The sequence below is a fragment of the Barbatula barbatula genome (genome assembly GCF_947034865.1).
Source record: "Barbatula barbatula genome assembly, chromosome: 14".
In the NCBI taxonomy this organism is placed as follows: domain Eukaryota; kingdom Metazoa; phylum Chordata; class Actinopteri; order Cypriniformes; family Nemacheilidae; genus Barbatula; species Barbatula barbatula.
In genome coordinates this window covers 7512730-7530890 of record NC_136777.1, presented here as the reverse complement: position 1 = coordinate 7530890, position 18161 = coordinate 7512730, and the positions used below count along the sequence as shown (strand labels likewise).

General features: G+C 36.1%; 1 protein-coding gene across 3 annotated transcripts in view; it reads left to right on the top strand.

Annotated features, from left to right (window-relative positions):
- vstm4a (V-set and transmembrane domain containing 4a) overlaps nt 1-17682 on the top strand; it is a 28631-nt gene extending 10949 nt beyond the window's left edge. The window contains exons 1-8 of one of the 3 annotated variants that reach the window (XM_079472596.1): nt 5283-5391; nt 11290-11685; nt 14831-14884; nt 15249-15356; nt 15468-15501; nt 15593-15735; nt 15849-15913; nt 16855-17384. In XM_079472596.1, coding sequence (XP_079328722.1) covers nt 11337-11685; nt 14831-14884; nt 15249-15356; nt 15468-15501; nt 15593-15735; nt 15849-15913; nt 16855-17016 — 915 coding nt within the window. In that variant the 5' untranslated portion in view covers nt 5283-5391; nt 11290-11336 and the 3' untranslated portion in view covers nt 17017-17384. Of the gene's footprint in view, nt 1-5282; nt 5392-10148; nt 10364-11289; nt 11686-14830; nt 14885-15248; nt 15357-15467; nt 15502-15592; nt 15736-15848; nt 15914-16854 lie in introns of those variants that run through there. The other 2 variants (XM_079472594.1, XM_079472595.1) reach the window with 2 other exon arrangements.
- Nucleotides 17683-18161: the final 479 nt, after the last annotated feature.

The following is an 18161-nucleotide window of genomic DNA, read 5'->3' as shown; positions in this document are numbered from 1 at the left end:
ATAAGGACCTTCGTGTCCATCTGGGCAACAGCAGCGGCCACATCTGATGTGTAAAAATGGTTTCTGTAGGTCTGAAAGGGGCCTGACTTGAAATTCTGATGGTATCCTGAAGAGAACTCGGAAAACTCTCTTTGGATGCTCAACAGAGCCGATTTGTCCCATGATTCATGTCCGAGATCCTTAGACTTGTCTCTTGCCAAGATAACATCAGAAGTCCCACTGTCCTGGTAACACTCCCCCGAACTAAATGCTTTGATCAGCGAAGAAACCCTTGATGCGCTTCTGCTCTGCTGCCATGTCAACTCCTTGGATCCATTGTTCATATAAGACAAGCTTCCTGCTTTAGAAACCTGCTCCTGATGGGTTACATCCACATAGGAATGCTGGAATGTCGAGGCCTTCTCAGACTGCTCACCCACCTCCCCGTGCTGCAGAACGCCGTACGAACATTCAGCCTGGGAGGACATCTGAATAACCATCTTCTGCTGCTGCTCCTCCGCAAACGCCTTGTGGTGCTCCGTAGGAGAAGAAGAGAATTCATTGTCATTGTAAATAGCCTCTTCTCCGATGCATAGGCTCCTGAAGGCACGATCAGTGAGGTTGCTCACTTCTCTGTCCGTTTCGTCCATGAAGCTGCAACTGCTGGATGTGTCACTGAAGCCATCCGAGAATTTGTGGTGACCCTGCATGCTTCCTCGCCCTGTGTGGAGCTTTTCCAGGGAGTTCATTTCAAGCGCACACTCCCATGGACAGGGCACAGCTGTCCCTGTCAGTCTCTGAGATGGCTGACGCAGAGTGTCTTGCATTTAAGCAGTTCACCTTCTAAAAGGTGATTCAAATGCTTTCCTTTCCTGCAAGAGAAGCAGAAGGAGATTGGTATCCGTTGGGCAGAGACAAAGCCAGTCGCTCAAATTTATTTACATTTTCTGTATGTTATTATGAAATATTTTGCATTTGTAATTCTGTTGGCGCTGATTTGGTGTTCATACGCGTAGTCATAAGCGTACACTTTACAGCAGGTTTAGGTTCTCAAGTAAAAAACTGCATTTGTAGATTCATTTTAATATCTTAAATTTAAATATAAAATTCAGAGTATTGGATTCCGTTGTCTCATATGTTGGTCTTTGGCTGAAAGTCTTTGACCTTTAAGTCTGATCATTCGTGAGTTGAGACACACCTTTCCCTTGAAGACTATATCACATGAAATATATTTAGGAAGGAAGACGCTTCCCATTCCACTTATGTGGCACTTACTTGCATGCTAAAATCTCCCACTGGAATTACCTGCACGTGGCTATCAGACTTTATTTATAAAGTTTAGTTTTTTGTGTCCTTTGCATATATCCATAAATTAATTTATGAAGAAATACATGTCATACTTTGGTAATAAGCCCTATATACCATCAAACATTTTAGGTTATACACAGGTGTATGATAATATTGTAATACTAGTAATCATTTTTTATAAGTGTACAAATTGAAGCTCAAAGATTAAATAAGTATTTTTAAAAAGTTTTTATGATGCTCAATGCAACACAGTACATGTAATGACAAATGTTTCTCTTGTCTAAAAATATCTCCCCCACATAATTGTGGATTCGGTTTAAAATGCAAAAGTAGATAAAATGATGCAATAAAGTCCGTAGATATCTCTCTGAATATAACTTTGGTTAACTGTAAACTGTAATAGTAATGTATTAACATCTTCTATATACAATATTTGTTCTTAGCATTGCTTATTAAGCAACTAAAAGTGGTCAAATAATATACAAAATAATGTTGAAAATGTTATTAAATGGCAAAGATAGACAGAATATTAATTAAAATCTAAAGATAGAACCAATGTGTTGTTTTGTTAATGAGATAACAAACAATTGTTAAACTTATAAATAAAAGTATAAATATTTGTATTGTTGCAATGAAGTAAAATAAGGCATTTGTTTGGGTCTGATTTGGAAATTGCATATAGGCTAATGTTGTATACTTATGAATATTGTATGCTTTATTATCTTATAAAAACTTTATAGGCATCATAGTTTCAGTAGAATAGAAAATATTAAAGGTTTTAATGTCTACAAATAATAAGAAAATCAAAATAGTCCGTTGTTTGGTCTCATTTCTATAAACATAATAATAATACATTTTTGCTTTCCCCTCCAATTTTTCATTAATTCAAACTGACAGGTTTTCAGAAATTTTACACACCAGCTAAGCAACTTAAAATATATCAAAATAACTCAAGTATCAAGTTTCTAAATACAAGTATCTCACTTACCTTTTGCTCTTATATCTCATTTTTGTAGGTGAGAAAGTATTTCTCATGCTTCAGAATAAAGCCATTGCTTATCCGTAGCATACTATGTTTCAAACAGCTACAAAAAAATCATGCTGTGCTTCTGCAACAGCTTTTGTGGGAAGTAAAAAGATGTTGAAGTAAAAGGCACTTTGTGCACAGATCTCTGCATCAAAGCATCAAAGACTTACTGTGGCATGGAGCAGAGATGATGGCTTGAGACAGCACATGTATTGGAATAACCGAATGGTGTCAAATGTCAAGCTGCTGAAAAAAACCAAACAAACAAGCCTCTAGTTCCATTGTGGTCTGCCAGGCCTTAGAAGCCAATATTATCTTAGAGCATCATTGAAGTTTATGATGCCATTTTTAAAAAGACCAGCCATTTGGGCCACAACATATATGCTCTTGTGGAGTTGTTGTGTGGGATAACAAGTATCTAACCAGATGAACATGTGCCTAGAGTAAAAATAGCTTGTTGCTTCAGCCACTTAGTTTAGATGAGACATTCCTGAGCCTTGTCAACAGCTGACATCGAAACACTCCTTGGGATTTTAAGAGTTAATAAATATATCAAATATTGTCTTTATCATTTTTGTGTACATTATGTCCCACATAATGTTTATGACGCTTTATTTAAAAACTTTTGCTGTCACCCTCGTGTATCAGTTATTAAAGCTCTTATAACACCAAAACTTTTTTATAAACTACATATCTCTGTTTACAATTATCTAAATAAGCAGCAATAAATAATAATTCTTTAAACTAGCTCTTTTCATTTTCCTTGATGTGGAGCTGTCTCATGCCAGTCTTAACTCTGCAGCCGGGCAATGCTATAATAGGACATGGATGCAGCAAACTCTTTCCCAGGAGTCTTGGCTGCAGGAGAGAGTTTGGTGTGTAAAGGTGATCGACAATCACAAATGTGACAGGGCCGCCCTCGCTCTACTTTAGAGCTCTGTTGCTAAGCTTCTGTCAGAGCCATTAGAGCCTCTCTCACCCTCTGGGCAGATTGACCTCTGCCTCACCACCAGACTTTCAGCTGTAGTTTATAGCACAAGTTAAAACTGAGCAAAGCATACCTCTGTTCATTACCCTCAACGAAACCTATGTGTCTTTTTCTAACTTTAGAGAAGACACTAAAGTCTAAATTTAAATTTAAAAAAAATTGTTGCTTATATACATACTTTAGCATGTTGCCAAATATTGTTTTGTAGACCCTGTGTAGTTTGAAGAGGTCCCCCAAAAGCTGAGAGGCCCGAGCACTCTTGTAAAAGCTGTGATTATATTACATGTCTGGTTTTAAGAGATCAGATAGGTGCTGAACCCCACATCAGGTTTGAAGGGTCTCTTCCCAGCACTGGTAATTCCCCCTGTGAATCTCTCCTACTGACATTTATGGGATCATACTGCAATTACGGAGATTCTAATTGTCAAATATTTCTTAATGCTTTATCAGGAACAAGATAACGGTTTTATTTTAATATACTCTTGGATTATTATTACACAGCCGCAAATGCAAAGTTGTTGCCAAGAATCCGTTCTTACCAAGGCAAATTTAAATTTTTAAAATCATTTATAAAATCAAGCTCCATTCACTTCAGTCATTTGAAGCTACAAAGCCTTGGATTTTCTTTTAAACAAAAGAATCATGTTAAACATGAAGTGTGTCATTTCAATGATGTTAAAATACTTTTGCAGTTTTGTATGCAGAGAAAAGGCCATTTGTATGTTAACATCCCAGACAGTGCATGTTCTTGGTTACTTTAAAACTACACACTAAAAACAAAGCTCTAAAGTCAAAGTCAGTCAAACGATTAATCACATCCAGAATAAAAGTTTTTGATTACATAATAATAAGTGTCTGTGTCTGTGTACTGTGCATATTCATTTTGCTTTCCTGTAGCTCAGTAGTAAGAGCATGGTGTTAACAATCATTGTGGGTTCGATCCCAGGGGATTGCGCATACTTAGAAACAAATGTATAGGAAAATGCAATGTAAGTCGCTTAAAGCGTCTGCCAAATGCATAAATGTAAATATAATAAAAAAGTTATAAACATAAATATATCATTTTAATTATTAGTAAATATAAATAAATACATGTATGTGTATGTTTGTATGAATACAAAATTAATATGACAGTACACAGACATATATTATGTAAACCTAATAATAATTGTGATTTAATTGTTTGACAGCCCTACTTGAAAGCTTTGTATGTAACTGTCCAAACATTACTTAATATTTTCATCTATTTACTTGATGTCATATTGATAATTAATACGTAATTATATATATATATTTTTTTTTCTTACTGGTTATATAAATATATTTGCTTTCCATATGTAGTGGTCAGGAGAAGATTGTTCGCTTTGCATGGATTTGAATGTGTGCCTTGAATGCCGTATTTTTTCAGACCAATAGTAGAAGGGGAGAGTGTTTGGGAATACTTTTCCAAGTTACACTGTTTGGTGTCATAATACACTAGGTCAGTGGTTCCCAAAGTGGGTGCCTCGGCAACTGGCGTGCCGACGTATCTCTGATTTTTTCCAGTACCAAATAATAATCATTTACATCATATATTTTAAAATATATCAAAACACCAACATATGAGCATGTCTATAAGAAAATGAATACGCGAAAAAACACTAATATATTTCATGCATATGTAAAGTTTAGAGCGACCAATTTCTTTGGCTGTTTTTGAAGCTTTGGTTATATTTTCATACACACACACACACACACACAGTCATAACACACACACACACACAGTGAAAGTCATAAGCGCTTAGTATAGTTCAATGTTTACATTCTCTGATAACACTACTCAAGCGGCTCTTTCTCTTCTCTAAGGAAAGCCTGGTCCTATTTTACATATTCCGTTACGCGCCCGCCTGCCGATTGGCTGAAGTTCGGTATTCTTCATTCTGATTGGCTGACATTCTGCTTGGCCTCTGTAATTTCATTGGCTGGAGTTGCGTAAACTCTGTCTTTCTCATTTGATTGGTCATCTTTCTGACATTGACGAGCGCCAGCCGCTGGGACCGCTGCACCAAGTTACTATATGGCACAGACATCACGAGAACAGCCATAACAAGTTTGTAAAAAATATTACTTATATTATTTCTTTATATCCCAACAGTGGGACGTTGTAGACATAAAAGGGCTTAGCCCATATGAATGGGTACACATTGAGCAATATAGACTATTCGCCTAGTGTTAACATTAAAATGACCGGTAATCTCTGCAGATAATTTAACAGTTTTCACATAACTAAAATATACACTTTCACGCCACTGTTATAATGGCCAATTTGAAACGCAGGTTGAAAGTCAAAAGATTCGGCATTTTATTTTTAAGTCTAAACGTCTTCTTCGGTAAAACGTACTGAAGCACCGAGTTTAAAGCTGAATGCCGCCACCCAGCGTACTGGATGAACATTCAGTTTTATACTTTTGGAATGCGGCCTTCCGAGAAAAGTAAGACTCACTATAGAGCTCAAACATGGCTTAAGTTAAATGCATGTTTGAGCTGTCTTACACGAAAACAAAAACCACTGACATTATCTACAAAATATCTTTGATTTGTCTAAAGATGCATACCAGTAAACAAATGTAAAAATGTCCTAATTTAACTAAGGTTAAATCTAAGATCTGTCTGGGAAAGCTTTAAAAAGCTTCATTGCTTTAAATCCACGTAATGCTAATGAAATGAATTCTGTAGAAGATCATCCTTATGAAGGTCTTAGAATCAGTTGAGATTTAAGTGACAGTGTGCTGGCAGGTTCCTGCAGAGGCTGTTGTGTGTTTGTATCGTCTGTGTAATTATCACAGTGGAACTGAGAGTATTTAAGCTATCAAATATTAGAGTTATGTCACTGCTCCCCGCCTCATTTACAAAATGCCACCGAGAGAAAATAACGCATAGCCCTTCTTATGGTGACTGTAATGTTCTGGGATATTGATTGTGTCAGGGATATTAGCTGGTCTATGACTTAATCAGGCACCGCCTCCATCTGAATAAAGCTTGAGCTAAATTACTCCCTCCTGAGGGGCTTGCTTTGTCTCTTTTTATTAAAACTTCACAGTCATTGGAATTAAAATGTCAATAGATCTTCTTGGTTATTGTGCTTTTAGAAGAAAATGAACTATGATGAATTCCTAACTGTCTTTTTAATCTTATTTCAGTTCAATTATAAGCCTTTTTAAAAATACTCATTCACTGGGTCTGATTTTTACTGGTTCTAATCTAAGAACCATTGTTAAAATAAAAAAAAATCCTATGTTGTGTCAAACTAGCATTGAGTGTTGAAATAATTAATTCTGAGTAGTTATATTGACAGAAATGTACATTATAGTTGACTGATACTGGTTTACTAATAGTGTGAGGTTGGGGGAAGTCAACAGGCTATTAAATGTAAATAATCAAGGTCATTAAATAGTCAGAATTTTATGCCGGGTCTTTTTTAGAGTGCCACAATGCTGTCCTCCCCATATCCAATGGTATAATTATAAAACCAATTAACTGCGAATAATTTGCAGTGATGGCAGAGCCAATAAACAAACAAACCGAGCAAGTGATTTAACAGAAGGATGTCTTTGCGTTGCTTTGTTTCTTGCGAGTGGCCCAAATGAATTTAACAAGAGTCCCCTCAAGAGATGGTACATATACCAGAGATATGAGAGAGCATTTGCTTTGATTTCCCCTGATCCTCAACTCCGACTCTGAGATACACTGACCATACCAGTAGAGAGACTGGACTCAGAAGTTCTTATGTGTGCAGGATCTGGGCTGTTAACTAACAACTGGGGTCTGTGGACACCAGGGGAGCTCCATCAGAGCGCTAATAATATGTTTATATGTTATGTTAATGTGTTTTAATTGAATTGAAAATGTTTCTCTAATATTCCAAAATTGGGTAGAGAATAAACAAAATCTGGGGAGATAAATATTATTTTATTAATTTAATACACAGAAAATATTTTATAAATATTACTTGAGTTATTTATTTTATATTAAAATCAACATGTTTTCTTTATATAATTTTATCTCTGAATATTCTGTAAATTAATTTTTTATACATGAAAAATATACAGTTGCCTTGTAAATAAACGATGACCAAATGTTTATTTTGGGGGTAAACTGCCCCTTTAAGATATGGTTGATGCAATGCCTGTACAGTATTACTGTGCCGTCTCTCCCGCTGACTGGTGTATTACATTAACAAGCCTCTTACTGATTGACTGAGAGCTTCTCTCCATGAGCTCTTTTAATCTACGCTGATATGAAATGCATGATTTCGCTGCAGGAGTCAGATCTGCGGGTGGCCAATGTCTTAAACTGTAATTGAATAAGTGAAAGGATCAGTGCATCTTATGTTATCTACAGTACATATCAGTGTAACTCATGTATAATACATGATAACCTGTTACCCACATTGTGCATGCACACATAGAGACACATACCGTATCTGTTTACACACATGTCCTGAGCAACTGCATCTTAACATAAATACAAATGTCATCCATAATATAAGCTTCCAGACTATTAATAACACAAATAAAAGGCTATGTAGATACCAATAACATTTATTTCATATTGGCAAATGCATAGTTTAGTTTTCAAAGGTTTGTTCCATTGGAGCTGACGTTGGCACTTTCTGTGTTGTAGCCACATGGAGTCAGTGTAGAGCCCTGATAGCAGGGATGAATGTTGCATATGATTATTTGACAATGAATTGAGTTTCTCTGGCACAATTAACTGCTTCATTAGAAAAGATGAAAACAAAAACAGTACACTTAAAAGAGAAACTTAGAAAACTAAAAAGTTGAGTGTTTGAAAAATTCATAAGGTATTATAAAGGCCATGCTATAGCATAAATAGTATAGCACTGTTACAACCTCACTATTTCTGCAGTATGTATTGTATGGCACAGTATGAGTAATTTGATCTGAGTGATGAATGCCCCATACATTTTTATACAAAAGTAATTTTGAATTTGATATGAAATACAGTTCTGTTTCTTTTTCTTTTCTGATTGGTTTGAGACAAACACAAATTCTGAACAAAATACGCATACATAACCATAAGCTATACAAACTTAAACATAAGCTTTATGTTGTTTTAGGTATGAAAAGCTGAGACTAACCATGTGACCAACGAGCTGTAAAATTGGCAATTATCTCAATTTATGTAACAGCTGACTGTTCCAATAGTTCCATATGTATCTTCATTTGAAGTGATAGTTCACCTAAAAATTATTTAATCATTATTCCCCTCTTGTCATTTCAAACCTGTATGGCTGTCATTGTTATACAGAATACAAAAAACATATTTAGAAGAATGTTGGTAACTGAACAATGGCGGGACCCAATGACTTCTATTGTATCGACATGATAGATCTGATCCAAATGATACCATACTGCCGAAAACTCCATTTGATAGATCTGATAGATCATTTGGATCTGATCAGATCTTTCAGACATAAAACCAAGTAAATGGGTACCGCTGTTGTTCGATTACCAACATTCTTCAAAATATCTTATTTTGTGTTCCGCATAAGTAGAAAAAGATTACAGGTTTGAAATGACGTGACGTGAGGCCAAGTACGATGTTCCGTTCTCGGAATTTGTGCTCTGAATTTAACCCATTCAAGTGCACACACACAGCAGTGAGTAACACACACCGTGAACACTCACGCCTGGGGAGCAGTTAGGGGGAACGGTGCCTTGCTCAAGGGTCTCACCTCAGCCGTGGTATTGAAGATGGAGGAGAGCGCTGATCATTCACTCCCCCCACCTATAATGCCTCCTGGTACTGAGGCTCGAACCGGCAACGTTTGTGTTACAAGTCCGAGTCTCTAACCATTAGTAAATGACAAGTAACTGATGACAGAATTTTCATTTTTGGCTGAACTATTGCTTTAATTAATCTTTCATGCATTCCAACAATACCAAGTTACAGACAAAGGCTAAAGCATCTCATTGGCACAGGTTTTATAGTCTATAGTTTCTATATATAAGCACATTTTGTAATTCAACTCCTCTTGGAAACAGCCCTCAGTCAGACAAACCACCAGCTCAGCACATTACTCTGCCCAATAAACCATTATATGCTTCAAACCGCTAAGAGTGAACAGTCGTATGTGCTGAAGACATAAAAAAAACATCACAACTCCAGAATTACCAAAGGATTCTGTCATTTGTTAACTGCAACTCCAAGCCTGCATGTAGGCTATTTTTATTTCTTTCTGTTGAAAAATATTTTGACCTTTAGTGAGATGGATTTGAGTTCTGCATGAGTTTGATTTGTAAACAAATGTTCTTTTCAGTGAACCGGTTGATTGAGTTTAACTCACCGAATAAATAATCTGACAGTGGAAAATTGTACTGTAAATAAACAATAGCTTCAATGTTGGTCTGTCTAACACAAAACTATTGAATGACTTTAGACTTGAAATATGTGGTTGAAGATATGTGTTTTTTCTTCTTAACGGAGTATCGTCACTATATGATTTTTAAAAAGTGTTTTCTCTGTTTGCTCCATTCATGTCATTCAAATGCAGAATATAAACAAATAACAAATCAAATTTTACAAACAAAAAACGATTTTCACTTCCAAACCTTTCTTCAACCCACAGTGACTTAAAAATAGCTTGTGTGCTAAGGGTTCCTGGAACAGAGAGACTTTGTGAAAAGACAGACCACTGTCTGCATTTGTTATCAAAGCTGACTTGACCGCTGTTCCTACTTTCGTATTCTGTAGGTCCAGCTGGAAATTTGTGCTGCTTCCAAAGGTTCTCTCAGGAAATGACATTTCCTACGTACTTTTCACTGGCAGGGGGAGCGATTACAGGACAGAGAGAAAAAGAGAGATTGAGAGAGAGGGGTGTTTCTAACCGGGAACAGAGCATGCACTGTTTCATATTACACACAGAGAGAGAAAGAGAGAGAAAATCCCAGCCACTCTTGCTTTTCTTGACGTTTAGTTGGGTTTATGGAGCCTCCGAGTCGACAGAATGAATCTCTCCACTGTTGTGATAGTTCTCCTGACTAGGGCTCTTATTGGAGGTAAGACTTTATATGTTTATCTGTAATATATGCAAACAGGAAAAAAATTACCTGTTAGGGGAGGAGGGGGCTAGAGGATGAGGTAATGGTGAGCCAGAAAGTTGTTGAGACGTCTACTTAAAGTCAAGGTTTGTTATATGGAACTGCTAAATTTATGTGCATAACTAATCTTGCATGCAAGATAAATAAAATGTCTTTCTTTTAAACCTAAATTACATTTTGTTCAGTGCAAAAACATATATTGTATATTATATCAGTCTGCATTTTGAGTTTTTGGAGTATCAGATTCGAGACATCACATTCGATTCTGCATTATTATTTCGGGGGTTTTGTGTTTATGTTTAAATCTTTGAACTCTTGTGATGTGGTTTCTGCACTGAAAGAGCCCGTCTGAGCCCCCGTGGGACAAAACATAAACACGACAAAAGCTTTCAACAGCTGGATACAATCTTCCTGTCGTGTTCCCTGCTCCAGCTGTGGTTCGAGAAGGCAGACAAATGTTTTCCACCTGTAGTTTCTGTTTGTCGGGGCATATTGAGCCCAGATGCATCCAGATATTTTACACCCTTTAGGGGTCATGGTTTAGGCCAGAAAGAAGAAAATCTACAACGACGCTCAAAAGAAAACAACTTTTTTTTGTTGCTTAGAAAAATAATACCTTATATTCAAGAGCTCAGACAGAATGTCCTCAATAGAAGATTTAAAAAAAATCCCATTATATGTTTTTATTTTTTGTCTGATATATTTTTGCAAATAACAGAACTATTTAGTAGTTTATTTATTAATTAAAATTGTATTAATTATAATAATACCATATTACACATGGATATCCCAGAATCATATCTATCTATTATATCTGTATTTACTGTACATTTCTTCACCAGATAGTACTTTTCCATAATTCCTTCAAATCCATGTTTTTCCAGAGCTGACCACTGCTTTAAATGTGACCATCACCCCTGGGCCTGTCAGCATGTGTATGGAAGGAAACAACATCACGCTGTCCTGTTTGGTATCTCAAAAGAAGAGAAGCAGCAGTCTGCTGGTGCTCCGCTGGCTCTACCTGCCCACCCCTGAAGACGAACAACTCGTGGTCCGGATGGGCATGAAGAAAGCCAAGTATTACGGCAACTACAGCAAACGCTTTCCTCAGACCAAATTTCTTCTTTGGGAGGAGATGGATGGCAAGATCTTCCGTCTGATGATCTTGAATGTGACCACAGAGGATGGAGGCAACTACACGTGCAAAGTGCAGGAAATACGGAAGCACAGAAACAAATGGAGGGTCTCTGCAAATGGAACGGGGAGTGTGGAATTACGAGGTAACCGTGGTGATTATTTTAATCAATATATGAAAAAGATATAGTCAAAGCTTACACAAAATAACTCTGTTATCCTTTATTTATGATGTGCTTCAAATCCTGTTCAGTTTTTAGTTGTAAGACCCGCTATGTGTAGAGTGCATTGCTTTGCGGCCCCCTAAACAAAGCCTCAAACTTAGAATTTTAAATAAACAAAAAAGTTATTCAGTTATTCAATGCTGGAACATCATGGCTTTGTGGTTGGTGGTCTTATTTTTCTGGTGTTTGGTTGCATAAACCTATAATAAATTTCATAAAATGCCACAAAATCTGTGCCCCCCTGGATCCATCTTGGGACCCCCAGTTTGAGACCCACTGCTGTATATGACTCTTTTTCTTCTGTGAAACACAAAATAAGATATTCTGAGAAATCTCTTAGTTGTTTTATATCCATACAATGGTGTTGTTTGGTTATCAACGTACTTCAAAATATCTTCCTTTGTGTTCTGCAGAAGAAGAAAAAAGTAATCCAGGATTGGAATGACATGAGGGTGAATAAATAACCAGACTTTATTTTTAGGTGAACTATCCCTACGAGATAGAATAATTTTTTTTTTTATGAAACATGCTGTTGAAAGTTTGTCATCAATACAGAGTGTCGGATTGTAAAATGCAATGTTAAATTCAGGTCCTCTTCGCTTGCGCCAGTGATCATTGTGGTGGAATTGGATGGGGTGAAAGAATAATGTCTTGCCACGGTCAGGGCTAACCACACAACAGCTGTTTCCTTCAGTTCACTAATCCTTCAGTTCACCCAGCACAGGGTCAATTCCAATTCATTGTTTGATATTTCTAAACCTCTTTCACTGAGGGGATGGTCTGCCTTTTCAGAACATCACAAAAGAGTCACTGTCAGATTGAGATGTTAACATAAATAAATGCCAACTGCCTAAAGCCAGAATCAAAATGGTCAATTAAACTGAAACTAATCGATGCGAGAATGAAGCATAAACTCGTATTTTTCACGTTGTAGTTTGATGCAGTAAGTCTCCCAGTTCCACCCTTCACATACACTCTTAAAAATAAGGGTGCTTATAGTGATGCCATAGAAGAACCTTTTTGGGGTTCACATCGAACCACTCAGTCAATGGTTCTTTTAGGAACCTTCTCTTTCTTACCTCTTTTTATAATCTGAAGAACTACAAAGAACCTTTTTGTGACACAGAAAGGTTTTTCAGATGTTAAAGGTTCTTTATGGAACCATGTGGACAGAAAAAAGGTTCTTATTTGGCATTGTGAAGCACCTTAATTTTTAAGATTGTGTGCACATCATTTTTACTATAAATGTTTTTTGTGCCAACACAAACAGACCATGAGGCTGTTAACAAGAGTAACTGGACATGCCGGGGGACAGAGTAAGCAACTTGGCAAGAATACAATTGAAAACATTTACTCTGGCTGAACTGTGAGCTTTCCTGTGATGTGCGGACAGTGAGAGATCCCAAATGTGTCTGAATCCATTGGATTATACATTGGCCTGATAAACGAACGGCAAAAGTCTGATGCTCTCAAGAATAAAGAGAACAAAGAAGTATTTGTTACGTCCACTAAACGTAGCGCTGCAGAGTTTAAACCAGAAATGATGTAGCTCATTTAGTCCATTTGACTAAAAAAGATTTTTAGCTGATCATAAAAACTATATTCAAAAGGATGAAAGTAAAATTCAGTTTGCAAGAAGTGTGTCTAAAGAGGAGATAGATGCTGTAAAGTGAGAGTGGAAACCAACAAGAAGCAATAAGGAAACAGAGGTCGTAGGTTTATTCAGACTGGGAAATTTGTCTCGCAAAGATACAACAAAACAATGTCAACAAGCTGAAATAAGCTATAAACACAAAGCAAATCAAGACCACAGAGCAGGGTTAACCACTTCAACCATCTCTACAACCACGAGGTCAGCCAGCAAATGACTTCATGTTTTTCCAAAACAAAAGCAGCACTCAAACATACTGTACACGAATCCCTTCTCAAACTCCACCCGCCTGCATTTGCCATAAGATTTATTGTGCACTTTCTTCTCCAGCATTATTGCACAATGCTTCTGCAGTCCTGCTGCAGATCTGAAAATGTGCTGAAGCTTTCAGTTTAGCAGGGCTTTTATAGAACGCCTTTAACTTCAAACAGAAAATGTAGATCAGATGTGTAACTCTATACCTGCTGTGGACACAGTCGTGGCCTCAAGCTCCTCTAGTCGGCATTTAAAGCACTAATGAAGTACACATGAACAGAGACGAACACCTATAGGGTCCAGAAGATAGAGAGATGGGTGAAAAAACTGAGAATTAATACTTTATTGTGATGTTGACGGATGCTTGTGTTGTTTGTATATGAACATTATAAATACACATTTTATATACTTACAGTAATGTGGATTTTAATAACATTTTATAATATTAGCGATACTTTATTTGCATTGAATGCATTATCTAACATGTTTGTTTTTAAACTAATACGTTTTTTAAATGTTTGTTTTTCAGCATTTATAAATATTTGTTAATGTTAGTTAATGGCAAATGGATTTTACTCTGCATCAGCAGATTCAACTTTTGATTTTAAAATGTAGTAATAAATGCTTAACATGAAATAAGAAAAACTTCCTTAAAAGTAAATAAAAAAATCTAGTTATATATAACAACTTACTTTTTAATCAATTCAATATAATTAAGTTCAATTGACTTATAATGCTAAATGTAGCTTTTAAATTATTTAAAAAAACGTTTTTTATTTATAAAAATAAAACGGTTTTGAAGAAATTAACGCAACAATTTCCTTAAATAAAAAAAGCTTTTGTGATGTAGAATTATGAAACCCTCATTTGTCAGGGTGAAAGGTTAAGTATTTTCAGAGGCCTTTGACATAACTTCCTCTTTAACACAACGTCCTTGCTTGGTCTTATTGAAGCCTCATCAAGCACAGCCCTGCACAGAATACAACTTCAGCCACCAGCCAAATGTATGCAATATGTTAAAATAAATAAATATCATTTAGTATATTTCCCGTTTGATCCTATCAATATGTGTGTACATTATTATTTATAACACATATGGTACTGCTTAAATGAATTATTATAAAATGGCATTACATTTTTTTCTGTCTCTTTTGTTTTCAGTACATCATTTACCAAGCACAAGAACAACTGATGTCATATGGCGTATGTTTGAAGGTATGATTCTACCTCAATATAGTTTAGATGTGGTTCATTGCAGTCTGGGTTTTGATTGTTAGACAGCTTTTGGCGAGTGTGTAACATATCCTCCTTAAGACCAAATTCAACCAGTATAAACCAATCCGTGTAAAACGAATTGTTCTCCCAGTGTTTGCCTTATTTCTCTGATCTGCTCGGCTGAAGGTTTTATTGGAATAAAAAAATCTTTCTCATCTCATAACACTTCACAGAATTTCCACATTATTAAAGAACGGGTTAATAGGCAGAAAGTATTTGGGACTAAACATACTTAAAAATGACTTGTAAGGAATGTTTACTGCAGGTGTTTCATGAAGTTCTGTTGTTATGTTCCCTCTCTCAGATTTATACTTGTGTACGGTGCTCATCTGTTCCATTGGACTCGTTTGTATATTTGTTTTTGCCATGACTATCACATGTCAGCATCTGCAGCAAAAACGAAGACTACAAGGTGAGCGTTAATCCTACAGACTGTACACCGAATTATTTCTATAAATTATTCAAATTGTGTGACATGCTGATGTTTGTTTGTTTTGTTTTGCATATTTGATTCTCCTTCCAGCCAGTTATTACCTAGTAAAGTGCCCAGAAAATAGGTAAACCTTTTGTGTACATTATGATTTAACACTGTTGTGAGTTATATGTGACTGCACGTGATCACAAATGATCTTTGTTTAATATATCCAGCTCTGGAGAAACAGTAACCAGTGTGGCCAGCGCCTCCCCTGCGATGCACAGAAAGGAGAAAAGACACAAACCAGAGTTCAGAGACATCACTTCACTACACTACACTACTACACCCGTATCAGCACCACAGATACCAGCGAAAGGTAACTAAACTTTGGATTGGATAAGAAGATTAAAACCTTGAAAGCATATCAAATATTTTATAGATACTATAATTTGATAGTAGGCTATCATGTATCTTTGGTCTGTTTTCTAGCACCTGTACCAAGGAAACCACGTAGAACAAAACTTTTAAAGCCACAACATAAAAAAACTCACATGGTATGACTGCTCTCTTGTACTCATTTTGCATAAAAACATTATTTTGTTTCTTGCTTAAACAAATTAGAAAGATTAAATGATGTTGATATGGTTTCATTATTGTTCTAAACATACAGTATATCTTGCTATTTTTCTCGTTTCAATAATTAATTTTGTTTCCGTTGTTATGCTCATATTAACTTTATTCATACTTTTATCATATTTGCATCTTACAATGCACTTTCTTTACCTTCTCAATTGAATTTCCACGGGCTAGAAACACGCAAGAGGGAAATAATGTGGCTTTCTCACTGAGCTTTATGTTTGCCAATATTACTGCTATACCTTCTACCATTTATGGGTGTTATAATTTTATTTACGTTTATTGCTTTCTAAAGCATGATTATTTATTTAGCGTGCTTGATTCTTATTAGATTAGTTTCCAGGGAAATCATCTCAGAAATGCAGAAAAGCAGTTAAAACAAAAGAAAGAAAACATTTTATGATCCAGTGTTGTGAAATCCGTTTGTAATCTGATTGTTCAAACTGAACACTTCAGTAGCGCTATTTAAATGTGTTTACAATAAATGAATATTAAATATATGAAGATTAAAGGGATGGTGGATAGTCCGGATGTACATCAATCTGCACAATTAAAATGGTGACCATGGTTGTCAATTTACAAAAATTAGGAAAAAGCACCTTTAAAGTAGTTCCAATTTTACAATGCGCTGTTTTTCGAGTCTTCTGAGGACATACAATATGATGGCTATGTGCTAGGAACAGACAGAAATGTGGGTCAACCAGAGACTTGCTTGAGACAGTCTAGGAACAATCCTAAAATTACTCCTATAATTTCAAGTTGTTCGGACGCCACATTCCCCAGCGAATATCAAACTCCGTTTACAGACCACATACTGCAGACAAATATTAAAACGCCCTGTTCTCTTGTCATTCTTAAGTCAAGGGTGGCAGACGACAGCCTGACCTATGCAGAACTAGAGCTGGTAAAACCAAAGCCGGAGCTGAAAACAGATTCCACCGGATGCCCACAGCTCGAGTCCAACACAAACTGCACAGGAACAGTATATGCCCAAATACTCTTTGTTGAGAAGCAACTGTAAATATGTATGTTAAGAGATTCATACCAAAATTATTTATGAGATTTTAAATATTTTGTACCTATACGTATTGGTGTTCTGGTATTTTACGTGTACTAGTATTACTACTATAAAACATGTTTAAACAACACCATGTTTTGTACTGATATACAACATATTTTGGCACATTTATGTACATTTGGAGACCCGTCTTTTTAACATAAACACTGTTGGATTTAACCAAACATGCATAATTGTTTGTGCAGATTTGTATGAGAGATGTATTTTGATATGTGGAAATAAAAACGATGAAAAAATAGTACACGTATTTATGTAAGCATAAAAAATTTGTTGTTTTGTTGTTGGTTCATATTAAAATGGTTGACTAAGTTAATTCAACTTCGTTCAATGAATTTCTCAATCGACTAATATTTTAAAGTTTCAAGCAACCAGGTAACTTTTTAAGTCGAACCAACAACTTTTTACAATGCAGAAGTGCAGTCGAAACCATACAACGCTTTGAATGACTTGATTTATTAACATTTACAATCTGCAATTTAGTCAAATTTAATGCATTTTAAGCAAAAAAATATTAAGAGAAATACTTTTACCCACAATTGTAACCTTTTGCTAGTTCATAGTAGTTGGTGTGATGATCCTGACAAATAAATTGTATAAGTGCAAATAATTCCACTTAGTCTCTCTAGATCATAAAAATTAGATGGACAATATTACAAAAACTAGCAAAATGCTGCTTAAACTAGTTTTTAATGCGATAGACGCTTCTCATCAAGGGAGGCACATGTAGCATACTGCGGGTGGAGCGTGACGGGTCCTCGAAACTCCAGATCGCGAATAAACGCCAGGAACCCGATTGCAAATTCCGGAGGGCAATGTGCAATTTTATGCGACGCAAAAACGCTTAATACGTACAAAGTAGGCAACAGTGGCGGCCGGCCAATAGAGGGCGCTAGGGCGCCGCCCCCCTTAAGCCACAAAAAAAAAAATTTAAAACAAAAATAGTAATAATAATGAGAAAAACATCAGTATGTCAATATTTGTGTGTTTTAAATATGGAATGCACCCAGTAATACATGTAAAATATGATACAAAATCATATTTGCAACCTTTCCTCTGCCTGTCTGACCGCTTCATCAGCTCTGGGGCGA